The following is a 15,489-nucleotide window of genomic DNA, read 5'->3' as shown; positions in this document are numbered from 1 at the left end:
CTCCAGGCATAACAAGTGATTCTGGTGTAAGCATGTAACGTAAGGTGATCAATACACAGTGGACTTCAGATCTTCTCCTGAAATATTGGAGAAAAGACTCATTTTCCTACTGGCCATACATGAGGGAATACAAAGTTCTGAAAACTATCACTAACCAACTGGAGACCTTAAAGGGAGCAAACCTTAAGATTATGGCAACAAAACAGAAGGCAGAACCAAGGGAAGAAAAGCAATCAAATCCTTGGTGAAACTGTTGAGCTAATAGATCAAGTCTTATCTCTACTTGCTACTGAAAGCATCCTAACTAAGACAGTGTTCCTCTTAGCCCAGCCAAGGCCTAATGATCTTTCAAGCCCCGACTTAATGGTACTTTCTCAGAATGAGGTATCTTCAACTCCCAGACTTGGCCAGGACCCCTTTTATATACTCGAATCAACTTGTACACCTTTGTAGCACATCTCACAATTAAATTTTAAATTATATAATTATGTGTTTACCATCTATGCTCCCCATTAGACCGTAAGCTTCTGGAGGACTGGATTTTGTTCATCACTCTAGCTAGTGTGTGCTAGCACAGTGCCCAGCACATAAATACATCATGAATGATGAATAATTGGAATGATAAAGAAATCGTCAAGATAGCTAGTGGGAAGCAGCCGCATAGCACAGGGAGATCAGCTCGGTGCTTTGTGACCACCTAGAGGAGTGGGATAGGGAGGGTGGGAGGGAGGGAGACACAAGAGGGAAGAAATATGGGGACATGTGTATGTATAACTGATTCACTTTGTTATAAAGCAGAAACTAACACACCACTGTAAAGCAATTATACTCCAATAAAGATGTTTAAAAAAAAAAGAAATCATCAATAAATAATTGACAAAATAAATATATCATGAATAAATGAACATCATTGGGAAATAAGGTGCTCAACATAAATCCACAAGTAAAGTTCTGCCCTGCTAAGCACAAATTCTTTTTGATTTTACCATTTTGGATGAAAATCTCTGAATTACAGCTCCCTGACTTCTGAAACAGAGACTACTGAAGCAACTTCCTCTTTTCTTGAAACTTTCAGGCTATCACTACAAACACCAACTTTTGTATGATATTGTAATATATAGCCTTCAGGAGCTATAGAAGGGCAGTGGATGACTGTCTTAAAATAAATGGGCCCAGGCCAAAGTGTTTTTAGACTTTTTGGGCTCTTTACTTCCTAATGATTTTGCAGAAAACAAAAACTTAATTCTTAATTATTTTGTCTTCTTCCCTATCAAGCTATCAGCTGTCAATTCTTATCTGTTAGAATTCTGGGAAATGTACTACTATGTTTCTGAATAAGAAACGCAAGAATTTTACAAGTACAGTGAATATATTTTCTGTATGTGAATTATCTGTTATGGATGATCACAGGCATATTTCATTTACTTTCAGGGTTTTGGCCACATTCTTCAGAGTCACAATAAGCAGTGCTTTACTATACCTTTCCCATTAAGCAGTTTAAAAACAACAGAGATCAAAAGGAAATACTATGCAGCTGTAATAAGGAATGAAGATCTCTAATGATCTAGGATATATTGCTAAGTGGGGGAAAAAAGTATTAGAATACGGTATCTTTGGATTTGAGAAAGAGAATGATAAATATATATAAATTATATACATACTTATATATTTTTCTTCTTTTTGAAAATATAAGCAATAAAGGATAAACCAAAAACTAGTCAAAATGATTACCCACAAGACCCATTAGGATAGCTACTACCAAAAAAAATTAATAATAACAAGGATGTGAACAAACTGGAACCCTTGCTCACTACTGGTTGGAATGTAAAATGGTATAGCTGCTCTGGAAAACAGTATGGAGGTTCCTCAAAAAATCTGATATGATCCAGGAATTCTACTTTGGGTATATAGCAAAAAGAATTAAAACTAGGGTCTCAAAGAAATATTTATACATCCATGTTCACAGCAGCATTTTCACAATAGTTAAAATGTGGGAGCAACCCTGTCCGTAGACAAATGAATGGATAAGCAGAATGTAGTATATACGTACAATGGAATATTATTCAGTCTTAAAAAGTAAATTCTGACATATGCTACTACCTTAGGATAGTATACTAAGTGAAATAAACTAGTCACAAAAAGACAAATACTGTATGATTCCACTTATATGAGGTACCTAGAGTAGTCATAATCATAGAGAGAGAAAGTAAAATGGTGGCTGCCAGGGGCTGGGGGAGGAAAGAAATAGGGAGTTATTGTTTAATTGGTATAGAGTTTCAGTTTTGCAAGATGAAAAGAGTTCTGAAGATGGACAGTGGTGATGGTTGCACAACTATATTAATGTACTTAATACCACTGAACTGAACACTTAAAAATGGTCGAGGGGCTTCCCTGGTGGCACAGTGGTTAAGGATCTGCCTGCCAATGCAGGGGACACGGGTTCGAGCCCTGGGCCAGGAAGATGCTACATGCCGCAGAGCAACTAAGCCCATGCACCACAACTACTGAGCCTGTGCTCTAGAGCCTGCAAGCCACAACTACTGAAGCCCACATGCCACAACTACTGAAGCCCACGTGCCTAGAGTCCGTGCTCCACAACAAGAGAAGCCTGCGCACCACAACGCGGAGTAGCCCCCGCTCGTCGCAACTAGAGAAAGCCCACGAGCAGCAACGAAGACCCAATGCAGCCAAAATAAATAAATAAATTTTTTTAAATGGGTGAGATGGTAAATTTTCTGCATTTTACCACAATTTAAAACATGGAAAAGAAAAGATTGCCCACGAAGGGAAGAAGAGGAAGAAGAAAAGTCATACTTCTCTAAATGAATACTGTTTAATAGGAATTGTGAACCATGTAAACATTGCATATAATATTAAAACAAAGTAAAAAGAAAAAAATCAAAAAGAGGTTGAAAACAGTGGAATAATTTTTTCAGCATACTGAGAGAAAAATTAGTCAATCTAGACTTCTATACTCAGCAGACCATCTTTCAAAATTAGGGCAGGAAAAAAAGATACCTTAGACAAACAAAAACAGAGCTTATTAGGACTTAAAAGGCCCTCACTATAAGAATTTCTCAGAATATTAAAGGCAGCAAGAAAACAATCCCAAATGACAGATTTAAAAAATTTAAAACTCAGCTTTTTTTATGTCTTTAAGATATAAAAGAAACTGGAGTGTGGAATGGGGCAGGATGAGATAGGAAAGGAGAATATAGGTAGAAACAGTCCTGCCTTTATACCCAAAAGAGGAGGCTCCTGCCCTGAGCCCTACACTTTAGGAGATTACACCTATCAAAATACCAAAACATCAAAAATATCAAAACCCAAAGATAATAAGTAACTAATTGAGGGTACAGGAATTAATAGAGAGAGATTCACAAACTGAACTGAGACCTCCCCATCCTAAGAGAAGACAATGAAGAGAAGGAAGGAGGCAAAGCACAGCCTCTGTGCTGAGAAACCAAGGTAAAAACATCTAATTTTACTTAAGAATGGCCACCCCCAATCTCCCAAGGAATGTGTCTAGGCAGCCTGGATTCCCCCAGAAACTGCTTTCCCTCCTCCTCCTGGGTTTGAGTGGGATAGTTTAAGAAGATACTTAGAACTGCCTTAAATCTTGAGTTAGAAAAGTAGAATATGGGGAAGGAGAACCCATCTGCCCAGACTCTCTGGGGACTTTCACCACATCAGTCCCCATCTAAGATTCGGAGACCACCCTGGCCCAACTTCCACCCTGCCAACCCCAGGGAGTATATTGCTCCTTTAAGAGCTGGCTGGGCCCTGGGTAGGAAAGTAAGTCAGGCTGCTGACATAACCTGATTTATAACTTTTTAAGATTAAGACATATTGTTAAAAAAAAAAGCTGACTTCCATTTCTATTCTTGCCCTAGGTTGTACAAATGTTAGGAGTGAGAGTCTATGGCTCTCAAGTTGAACAGTACATTCACAGTCAGTTACTTTATTGTTGTGCTTTATAACAAATGTGTTCCATAGAGTGTCTTGAAGGTAACAAATACTACATCAAAAAAGAGAATGAATTAAAAATAGAAGGAAGGAAGGGAGGTAGAAGGAGGCTAAAAAAACTAAGGTTAATGCTCAAGGTAGCTTGATCACTTACCATCATTTTTCAATTCCCTTCTATGCCAAGAAGTTCATTTACCACACAAACCCATGGGGTGTGACTCCTATAATAAAAAATATATAGTACATACTCTTAGTCATAACATTGTCATAAAATCATATTTATTCATAAAAGATAAAAATCTCATCCCCGCAAGTTTCTCATTACATTAAACAACAAAAACATCACCCCTTTATATTCCGTTTAGATATACTATAGCATATTTCAAACACTCTATGCTGAATAATACCTCAATATCTCCAAAAGAAATTAAATGGAAGAGAAAGAGTATTAATTACATAAATAGCCTATGACATTCCAATCCAAAGGCTTCAAGCTTTTTTTTTTACTAAACACACACACACACTTTATATCATGACTCAGTTCATACATACATGATTAACTGAAACAAAGTTTCATGAAGTAATATTTATCCCTATTGTGAGAGATGCACTCTGATTATTTCCTATTCTATTCTATTTCATTTTTTAAATGAAATTTTTAAATACTGCTTTCACTGAATTGATTTATGACCCACTAATGAATCCCAACTCAGTATACAAAACACTGTGTAACCTCTCCTTAGGAACTTCCGAAAACTGAGATTTTATCATAATATCTCAATTACAGAACATCTAATTCTCTACGTACAACAGATCCTACTTTTCAGGGAACCTAGTTAATATTGGTCAACCCTTTATTCAAAGAAATCCAAAGCTAGGAAACTAGATAAAAAACAAGAGGACAGAGAAATTGTGAGAAAAAATGGCTTAACGCCGTAACAAAAGCTACTGAACAAAGAAAAGCAAGCAACAGTTGGAACCCAACCTTCTGGGATGACAGTCTAGGTCATTTATCTTCATCAAGTGAATCTGCTCCTTTTAAAATGCAGCACTTCAAATGAAAACATATGTTCACACAATAACTTACATACAAGTATTCACAGCAACATTATTCCTAATAGCCAAAAAGTGGAAACAACCCAAATGTCCAAAAACTGTTGGATAAATAAAATGTACTATATCCATACAATGAAATCTTATTCGGCCACAAAATAGAATAAAGTACTTGTACATGCTACAACATAAAGGAATCTTGAAAACAAGATGCTAAGTGAAAGAAGCCAGTCATAAAAGACCACATATTACATAATTCCACTTATATGTAATGTCCAAAATGGGCAAATCAAGAGAGTCAGAAAAACAGATTACTGCTTGCCTAGGGCTAGAGAGTTGGAGGATGATGAGTTACTGCTAATAAGTACAGGGTTTCTTTTTGGGATGATGAAAATGTTCTAAAATTCAATATGGTGACAGTTGTACAACTCTGTGAATATACTAAGAATCACTTTTTAAATGGGTGAGTTGTAGGGTACATGGATTATATCCCAGTAAAAATGTTATACTTTTAAAAATATACTACCTCTGTTCACAACTTCTCCAATGCCTCTACATCTCACTCAGAGTAGAAGTCAAAATCCTCACAGTGGCCTACCACACCCTAAACCTTCTAACTCCCCATAAGTCTCTGACCATACCTCCTACTCCCCTCTTCTCTGGTGTTCATTCCACTTCAACCACACTGGCCTCCTTAAGTTCCCCAACATGCCAGACACACTACTGCCTCAGGGCTTTACAATTTAAAGTCCCCATCTGGAACACTCAAGATTAACTCCATCTTTGCCCACATGTCACTTTCTCAGTGAGGCCTTCTGACACGCTCTTTTAAAAAGTGCAACCTGTTTATCCTGACTCCCACCACTGGCACTCCCTATCCCACTTCTTCTCTAGAGCACTCATTACTTTATATTATTTACTTACTTGGTGGACTGTCCCTCTTTCCCCACAAGAATGTAAACTCCATTATGTTCTTTTTTTTTTTTCCTATTAGACCTCCCTCCCACCCCACCCTCACCCCACGCATCTAGGTCATCACAGAGCACCAAGCTGAGCTCCCTGTGTTATACAGCAGGTTCGCACTAGCTCTATTTTACATATGGTAGTGTACTTATGTCAAACCTAATCTCCCAATTTGTCCTACCCTCCCCTTCCCCTCCCTGTGTCCACATGTCCATTCTCTACATCTACATCTCTACTCCTGTGCTGCAAATAGGTTCATCTGTACCATTTTACTAGATTCCACAAATATGCATTAATATACAGTATTTGTTTTTCTCTTTCTGGCTTATTTCACTCTGTATGACAGACTCTAGGTCCATCCACATCTCCAAAAATGACCCAATTTCGTTCCTTTTTATGGCTGGCTGAGTAATATTCCACTGTATATATGTACCAAATCTTCTTTATCCATTCATCTGTTGATGGACATTTAGGTTGTTTCCATGTCCTGGCTAATGTAAATAGTGCTGCAATGAATATTGGGGTACATGCATCCTACTGAATTATGGTTTTCTCAGGGTATATGCCCCACAGTGGGATTGCTGGGTTGTATGGTAGTTCTATTTTTAGTTTTTTAAGGAACCTCCACACTGTTCTCCATCGTGGCTGTATCAATTTACATTCCCACCAACAGTGCAAAAGGGTTCCCTTTCCTCCACACCCTCTCCAGCATTTATTGTTTGTAGATTTTTTGATAATGGCCATTCTGAACAGTGTGATATGATACCTCACTGTAGTTTTGATTTGCATTTCTCTAATAATTAGTGATGTTGAGCAGCTTTTCATGTGCTTCTTGGCCATCTGTATGTCTTCTTTGGAGAAATGTCTGTTTAGGTCTTCTGCCCATTTTTGGATTTGGTTGTTTGTTTCTTTAATATTGAGCTGCATGAGCTGTCTATATATTTTGGAGATTAATCCTTTGTCCATTGATTCGTTTGCAAATATTTTCTCCCATTCTGAGGGTTGCCTTTTCGTCTTGTTTATGGTTTCCTTTGCTGTGCAAAAGCTTTGAAGTTTCATTAGGTCCCATTTGTTTATTTTTGTTTTTATTTCCATTACTCTAGGAGGTGGATCAAAAAAGATCTTGCTATGATTTATGTCAAAGAGTGTTCTTCCTATGTTTTCCTCTAAGAGTTTTATAGTGTCCAATTTTACATTTAGGTCTTTAATCCATTTGGAGCTTATTTTTGTGTATGGTGCTAAGAAGTGTTCTGATTTCATTCTTTTACATGTAGCTGTCCAGTTTTCCCAGCACCAGTTATGGAAGAGGCTGTCTTTTCTCCATTGTATGTTCTTGCCTCCTTTGTCATAAATTAGGTGACCATATGTGCGTGGGTTTATCTCTGGGCTTTCTATCCTGTACCATTGATCTATATTTCTGTTTTTGAGCCAGTACCATACTGTCTTGATTACTGTAGCTCTGTAGTATAATTTGAAGACAGGGAGCCTGATTCCACCAGCTCCATTTTCCTTTCTCAAGATTGCTTTGGCTATTCGGGATCTTTTGTGTTTCCATACAAATTGTAAAAAAATTTTCTGCTAATTCTGTGAAGAATGTCATTGGTAGTTTGATAGGGATTGCACTGAATATGTAGATTGCTTTGGGTAGTATAGTCATTTTCACAATATTGATTCTTCCAATCCAAGAAAGTGGTATATTTCTCCACCTTTTTATGTCAACTTTGATTTCTTTCATCAGTGTTTTATAGTTCTCTGAGTACAAGTCTTTTGCCTCCTTAGGTAGGTTTATTCCTAGGTATTTTACTCTTTTTGTTGCGATGGTAAATGGAATTGTTTCCTTAATTTATCTTTCTGATTTTTTGTTATTAGTGTATAGGAATGCAAGAGATTTCTGTGCATTAATTCTGTATCCTGCAACCTTACCAAATTCATTGATCAGCTCTAGTAGTTTTCTGGTGGCAACTTTAGAATTTTCTATGTATAGTATCATGTCATCTGCAAACAGTGACAGCTTTACTTATTCTTTTCCAATTTGTATTCCTTTTATTTCTTTTTCTGCTCTGATTGCTGTGGCTAGGACTTCCAAACTATGTTGAATAAGAGTGGCGAGTGGACATCCATGTCTTGTTCCTGATCTTAGTGGAAACGCTTTCAGTTTTTCACCATTGAGAATGATGTTTGCTGTGATTTTGTCATGGCCTTTATTATGTTGAGGTAGGTTCTCTCTATGCCCATTTTCTGGAGTGTTTTTATGATAAATGAGTGTTGAATTTTGTCAAAAGCTTTTTCTGCATCTATTGAGATGATCATATGGTTTTTATTCCTTAATTTGTTAATATGGTGTACCACATTGATTGATTTGTGTATACTGAAGAATCCTTGCATCCCTGGGATAAATCCCACTTGATCATGGTGTATGATCCTTTTGACATGCTATTGGATTCTGTTTGCTAGTATTTTGTTGAGGATTTCTGCATCTATGATCATCAGTGATATTGGTCTGTAATTTTATTTCTTTGTGATATCTTTGCCTGGTGTTGGTATCAGGGTGATGGTGGCCTCATAGAACGAATTTTGGGAGTGTTCCTCCCTCTGCTGTTTTTTGGAAAAATTTGAGGCTTGGTGTTAGCTATTCTCTAAATGTTAGATAGAATTTGCCTGTGAAGCCATCTGGTCCTGGGCTTTTGTTTATTGGAAGATTTTCAATTACAGTTTCTATTTCATTACTTCTAATACGTCTGTCTATATCTTCTAATTCTTCCTGGTTCAGTCTTGGAAAACTGTACCTTTCCAAGAATTTGTCCATTTCTTTGTGCTTGTCCATTTTATTGGCATATAGTTGTTTGTGGTAATCTCTTCTAACCCTTTACATTTCTGCAGTGTCAGTTGTGATTTCTCCTTTATCATTTCTAATTTTATTGATTTGAGTCCTCTCCCTTTTTTTCTTGATCAGTCTTGCTAAAGTTTTATCAATTTTGTTTATCTTCTCAAACAACCAACTTTTAGTTTACTGATCTTTGCTACTGTTTTCTTTTTTTCTACTTATTTCTGCTCTGATCTTTATGATTTCTTTCCTCCTACTAACTTCGGGTTTTCTTTGTTCTTCTTTCTCTAATTGTTTAAGGTGTAATATTAGGTTGTTTATTTGAGATTTTTCTTGTTTCTTGAGGTAGGATTGTATTGCTACATACTTCCCTCTTAGAACAGCTTTTGCTGCATCCCATAGGTTTTGGGTCGTCGTGTTCTCATTGTCATTTGTTTCTAGGTATTTTTTGATTTCCTCTTTGATTTCTTCAGTGATCTCTTGGTTATTTAGTAGTGCACTGTTTAGCCTCCATGTATTTGTGTATTTTACCCTTTTTTTCCTGTAATTGATTTCTAATCTCATATCGTAGTCAGAAGAGATGCCTGATACAATTTCAATTTTCTTAAATTTTCTGAGGCTTGATTTGTGACCCAAGCTGTGATCTATCCTGTAGAATGTTCTGTGTGCACTTGAGAAGAACATGTATTCTGCCACTTTCAAGTAGAATGTCCTATAAATATGAATTAAATCTATGTGGTCTACTGTGTCATTTAAAGTTTGTGTTTCCTTATTTATTTTCTGTTTGGATGATCTGTCCATTGGTGTAAGTGAGGTGTTAAAGTCCCCTACCATTATTGCTACTGTCGAATTCCCCTTCTATGGCTGTTAGCATTTCTTATGTATTGAGATGCTCCTATGTTGGGTGCATATTTATAATTGTTATATCTTTTTCTTGGATTGATCCCTTGATTATTATGTAGTGTCCTTCCTTATCTCTTGTAACAGCCTTTATTTTAAGGTCTATTTTATCTGATACGAGTATTGCTACTCCAGCTTTCTTTGATTTCCATTTGAATGGAATATCTTTTTCCATCCCTTCACCTCAGTCTGGATGTGTCCCTAGGTCTGAAGTGGGTCTCCTGTACACAGCATATATATGGGTCTTGTTTTTGTATCCATTCAGCCAGTCTGTGTCTTTTGGTTGGAGCATTTAATCTATTTACATTCAAGGTTATTGTCTATACATATGTTCTTATTACCATTTTCTTAATTGTTTTAGGTTTGTTTTTGTGGGTCTTTTTTCTTCTCTTGTGTTTCCCGCCTAGAGAAGTTCTTTTAGCATTTGTTGTAAAGCTGGTTTGGTGGTGCTGATTTCTCTTAGCTTTTGCTTGTCTATAAAGTTTTTGATTTCTCCATCAAATCTGAATGAGATCCTTGCTAGGTAATCTTGGTTGTAGGTTTTTCTCTTTCATCATTTTAAGTAGATCTGCCACTCCCTCCTGGCCTGCAGAGTTTCTCCTGAAAAATCAGCTGTTAACCTTATGGGGATTCCTTTGTATGTTATATTTTGATTTTCCCTTGCTGCTTTTAATATTTTTCCTTTGAACTTAATTTTTGTTAGTTTGATTAATATGTGTCTCGGTGGGTTTCTCCTAGGGTTTATCCTGTATGGGACTCTCTGTGCTTTCTGGACTTGGGTGATTATTTCCTTTCCCATTTTAAGTAACTTTTCCACAATAATCTCTTCAAATATTTTCTCAGAGCATTTCTTTTTCTTTTCTTTTTCTGGGAACCCTGTAATTTGAATGTTGGTGAGTTTAGTGTTGTCCCAGAGGTCTCTGAGATTTTCTTCAATTCACTTCATTCTTTTTTCTTTATTCTGCTCCTCGGCAATTATTTCCACCATTCTGTCTTCCAGCTCACTTATTCATTCTTCTGCCCCAGTTATTCTATTATTGATTCCTTCTAGTGAATTTTTCATTTCAGTTATTGTGTTGTCCATCTCTGTTTGTTCTTTATTTTTTCTACATCTTTGTTAAACATTTATTATATTTTCTCAATCCGTGCCTCCATTCTATTTCTGAGATTCTGGATTATGTTTACTATCATTACTCTGAATTCTTTTTCAGGTAGGTTGCCAATTTCCTCTTCATTTATTTGGTCTTGTAGGTTTCACCTTGCTCCTTCATCTGTAACATATTTTTTTGTCATCTCTTTTTTTTTTGATGTGTGGGATTGTCTTCCTGTCTTACTGGTTGTTTGGCCTGAGACTTCCAGCACTGGAGTTTGTAGGCTGTTGTGTAGATCTGGGTCTTGGTGCCAAGATGAGAACCTCCGAAAACCTCACTCCAACGAATATTCCTTGGGACCTGAGGTTCTCTGGTTCTCTGTTACTCCAGTGGTTTGGACTCAGGGCTCCCACTGCAGGAGCTCAGGCTCAACCCCCAGCTCATGAACCAAGATCCCACAAGCTGCGCAGGGCAGCAAAAAGAAAAAGAAAAAAAGGAGAACAATAACAAAGAGTAAAAAATACAATAAGATTAGAAAACTAACAGATGTGTTAGAAGAAAATTTTTAAATAAAAATATAGATGAAACAACAACCAGAAGGTACACTGGAACAGCAGCAAAAAAAAGGAAGGAAAAAAAAGCCAGAAAAGGCCTTGGCTGTTTGGAGCGGGGCTTAGGCAGGGGCAAGGTTTAGGCAGTGGGCAGGGCCTATGCTTCGGACTCACAGGGCTGGAAAAGGCACCGGGGGCAGAGGGGCTTAGGCTCAACACAGCAGGAGGGGCCCAGGAGTGCCTCAGGCCTTGGAGGGCAGAGGACCAGGTCCAGGACCCCAGCGGGCTCCCTGGGCACAAGTGGGCAGGGGAAATACTAGACACGTTCCCCTCCGATCCTCCAATCCTGGAGGGTCCCTCCCCACTGCTCTCTTTTTCTCCCCACACCCCATCTTATGCTGCTAGGACCCACACAGCCAGAGGTGGCCCCAGAAGGCAGGGTAACCCAGAAGCCCAACAGGCTTCCCGAGCTGAGTGGGCAGGGAATATGCCCACGGCACTTCCCTTGATACCACAGTCCCAGAGGGTCCCCTCCCGGTCCGCCCCTCCTCCCCTTTCTCTCTCTTCCCTCCCTACTATGCCCCTAGGACCCCCACAGGCAGAGGGGGCCTCGGAGGGCAGAGCACCAGGCCCAGATACCAGCAGGCTTCCCAGGGCCCAAGTGGGTGGGGGAAACACCCGGCACGCTTCTCCTGATCCTCTGATCCTGGAGGGATCCTCCCCATCCACCTCTCCTCTTCTCCCTTCACCTCCCTCCTATGCCCCTAGGATCCAGGCAGCCCGGATGGCGCCTTAGCAAGCAGAAGACCTGGTCTGGGAGCCCAGCAGGCTTCCTGGGGCCTGACTGGGAAGGGGAAATGCTAGGCGTGCTACCCATTGATCCATGAGCCCCCAAGGGTCCCCCAGGTGAGGGAATCCCTCCCCTCTGCCAGCCACACCTCAGGGGCCCTGGTCCTGTCCAGCCTCCACTTCTCCTCCCCCTCTCACTCCCCCCCACATCCAAGCCAGTTTCTTGGGGGTTCCTCCCATTTCCTTGGGCATCGAGGTCCTCCACCAGCATCCAACAGGTGCCCTAGTTGTGGGGAGACGTGAACTCTGCGTCCTCCCACACTGCCATCTTGACTCCGCCCCCTTTCTCATCTGGTTTTGTTATTGCTATAGCCTCAGAATACAGAACAGAGCCTAGCATTGAATAGGCGTTAATTAAACACTTATTTACTATTGAATAAAGCCTGTACTAAAGAATCTTTGCGATCAGAGGGCAGACAGCAGAAGCAAGAAGAATAACAATCCTGCAGCCTGTGGAACAAAAACCACATTCACAGAAAGACAGACAAGATGAAAAGACAGAGGGCTACCAGATGAAGGAACAAGATAAAACCCCAGAAAAACAACTAAATGAAGTGGAGATAGGCAACCTTCCAGAAAAAGAATTCAGAATAATGATAGTGAAGATGATCCAGGACCTCGGAAAAAGAATGGAGGCAAAGATCGAGAAGATGCAAGAAATGTTTAACAAAGACCTAGAAGAATTAAAAAAGAAACAGAGATGAACAATACAATAACGGAAATGAAAAATACACTAGAAGGAATCAATAGCGGAATAACTGAGGCAGCAGAATGGATAAGTGACCTGGAAGACAGAATGGTGGAATTCACTGCTGTGGAACAGAATAAAGAAAAAACAATGAACAGAAATGAAGACAGCCTAAGACACCTCTGGGACAACATTAAACACAACAACATTTGCATTATAGGGATCCCAGAAGGAGAAGAGAGAGCGAAAGGACCAGAGAAAATATTTGAAGAGATTATAGTCGAAAACTTCCCTAACATGGGAAAGAAAATAGCCACCCAAGTCTAGGAAGCGCAGAGAGTCCCATACAGGACAAACCCAAGGAGAAACACACTGAGGCACATAGTAATCAAATTGGCAAAAATTAAAGACAAAGAAAAATTATTGAAAGCGGCAAGGGAAAAACAGCAAATAACAGACAAGGAAACTCCCATAAGGTTAACAGCTGATTTCTCAGCAGAAACTCTACAAGCCAGAAGAGAATGGCATGATATACTTAATGTGATGAAAGGGAAGAACCTACAACCAAGATTACTCTACCCAGCAAGGATCTCATTCAGATTCGATGGAGAAATCAAAAGCTTTACAGACAAGCAAAAGCTAAGAGATTTCAGTACCACCAAACCAGCTCTACAACAAACGCTAAAGGAACTTCTCTAAGTGGGAAGCACAAGAGAAGAAAAGGACCTATGAAAATAACCCCAAAACAATTAAGAATATGGTCACAGGAACATACATATCAATAATTCCCTTAAACATGAATGGATTAAATGCTCCAACCAAAAGACACAGGTTTGCTAAATGGATACAAAAACAAGACCATATATATGCTGTCTACAAGAGACCCACTTCAGATCTAGGGACACATACAGACTGAAAGTGAGGGGATGGAAGAAGATATTCCATGCAAATGGAAATCAAAACAAAGCTGGAGTAGCAATACTCATATCAGATAAAATAGACTTTAAAATAAAGAATGTTACAAGAGACAAGGAAAGACACTACATAATGATCAAGGGATCAATCCAAGAAGAAGATATAACAATTATAAATATATATGCACCCAACATAGGAGCACCTCAAACATAAGGCAACTGTTAACAGCTCTAAAAGAGGAAATCAACAGTAACATAATAATAGTGGGAGACTTTAACACCTCACTTACACCAATGGACAAATCATCCAAAATGAAAATAAATAAGGAAACAGAAGCTTTAAATGACACAACAGACCAGATAGATTTAATTGATATTTATAGGACATTCATCCAAAAACAACAGATTACACTTTCTTCTCAAGTGCGCATGGAACACTCTCCAGGAGAGATCACATCTTAGGTCACAAATCAAGCCTCAGTAAATTTTAAAAAGTTGAAATCATATCAAGCACCTTTTCTGACCACAACGCTATGAGATCAGAAATGAATTACAGGGGAAAAAATGTAAAAAACACAAACACATGGAGGCTAAACAATACGTTACTAAATGACCAAGAGATCACTGAAGAAATCAAAGACAAAATCAAAAAATACCTAGAGACAAATGACAATGAAAACATGATGATCCAAAACCTATGGGATGCAGCAAAAGCAGTTTTAAGAGGGAAGTTTATAGCTATACAAGCTTACCTCAAGAAACAAGAAAAATCTCAAGTAAACAATCTAACGTTACACCCAAAGGAACTAGAGAAAGACGAATGAAGAAAACCCAAAGTTAGCAGAAGGAAAGAAATCAGAAAGATCAGAGCAGAAATAAATGAAATAGAAACAAAGAAAACAATAGCAAAGATCAATAAAACTAAAAGCTGGTTCTTTGAAAAGATAAACAAAATTGATAAACCATTTGCCAGACTCAGCAAGAGAAAAACGAAGACTCAAATCAATAAAGTTAGTAATGAAAAGGGAGAAGTTACAACAGACACCGCAGAAATACAAAACATCCTAAGAGACTACTACAAGCAACTCTGTGCCAATAAAATGGACAACCTAGAAGAAATGGACAAATTCTTAGAAACGTATAAACTTCCAAGACTAAACCAGGAAGAAACAGAAAATATGAACAGACCAATCACAAGTAATGAAATTGAAACTGGGATTAAAAATCTTCCAACAAACAAAAGTCCAGGACCAGATGGCTTCACAGGTGAATTCTATCAAACATTTAGAGAAGAGCTAACACCCATCCTTCGCAAACTCTTCCAAAAAATTACAGAGGAAGGAACACTCCCAAACTCATTCTATGAGGCCACCATCACCCTGATACCAAAACCAGACAAAGATACCACAAAAAAAGGAAATTACAGACCAATATCACTGATGAATATAGATGCAAAATCCTCAACAAAATACTAGCAAACAGAATCCAACAACACATTAAAAGGATCATACACCATGACCAAGTGGGATTTACCCCAGGGATGCAAGGATTCTTCAATATACGCAAATCAATCAATGTGATATACCGTATTAACAAATCAAAAAATAAAAACCATATAACCATCTCAATAGATGCAGAAAAAGGTTTTGACAAAATTCAACACCCATTTATGATAAGAACTCTCCAGAAA

At 38.4% G+C, this 15,489-nt stretch overlaps 1 protein-coding gene across 4 annotated transcripts in view; it reads right to left on the bottom strand.

Moving 5' to 3' along the window:
* SCAPER (S-phase cyclin A associated protein in the ER) overlaps positions 1-15,489 on the bottom strand; it is a 493,982-nt gene that overhangs the window by 455,119 nt on the left and 23,374 nt on the right. For all 4 annotated transcript variants that reach the window (XM_073801292.1, XM_019950258.2, XM_019950268.3 and 1 more), the window contains exon 2: positions 4,121-4,187. In XM_073801292.1, the coding sequence (XP_073657393.1) occupies positions 4,121-4,126 (6 nt within the window). In that variant the 5' untranslated portion in view covers positions 4,127-4,187. The remainder of the gene's footprint in view (positions 1-4,120; positions 4,188-15,489) is intronic.

Source organism: Tursiops truncatus, chromosome 2 (assembly GCF_011762595.2).
Source record: "Tursiops truncatus isolate mTurTru1 chromosome 2, mTurTru1.mat.Y, whole genome shotgun sequence".
Classification (NCBI taxonomy): domain Eukaryota; kingdom Metazoa; phylum Chordata; class Mammalia; order Artiodactyla; family Delphinidae; genus Tursiops; species Tursiops truncatus.
Note: the sequence above shows the minus strand (reverse complement) of the source record. Positions and strands in the feature narration are given on the sequence as shown.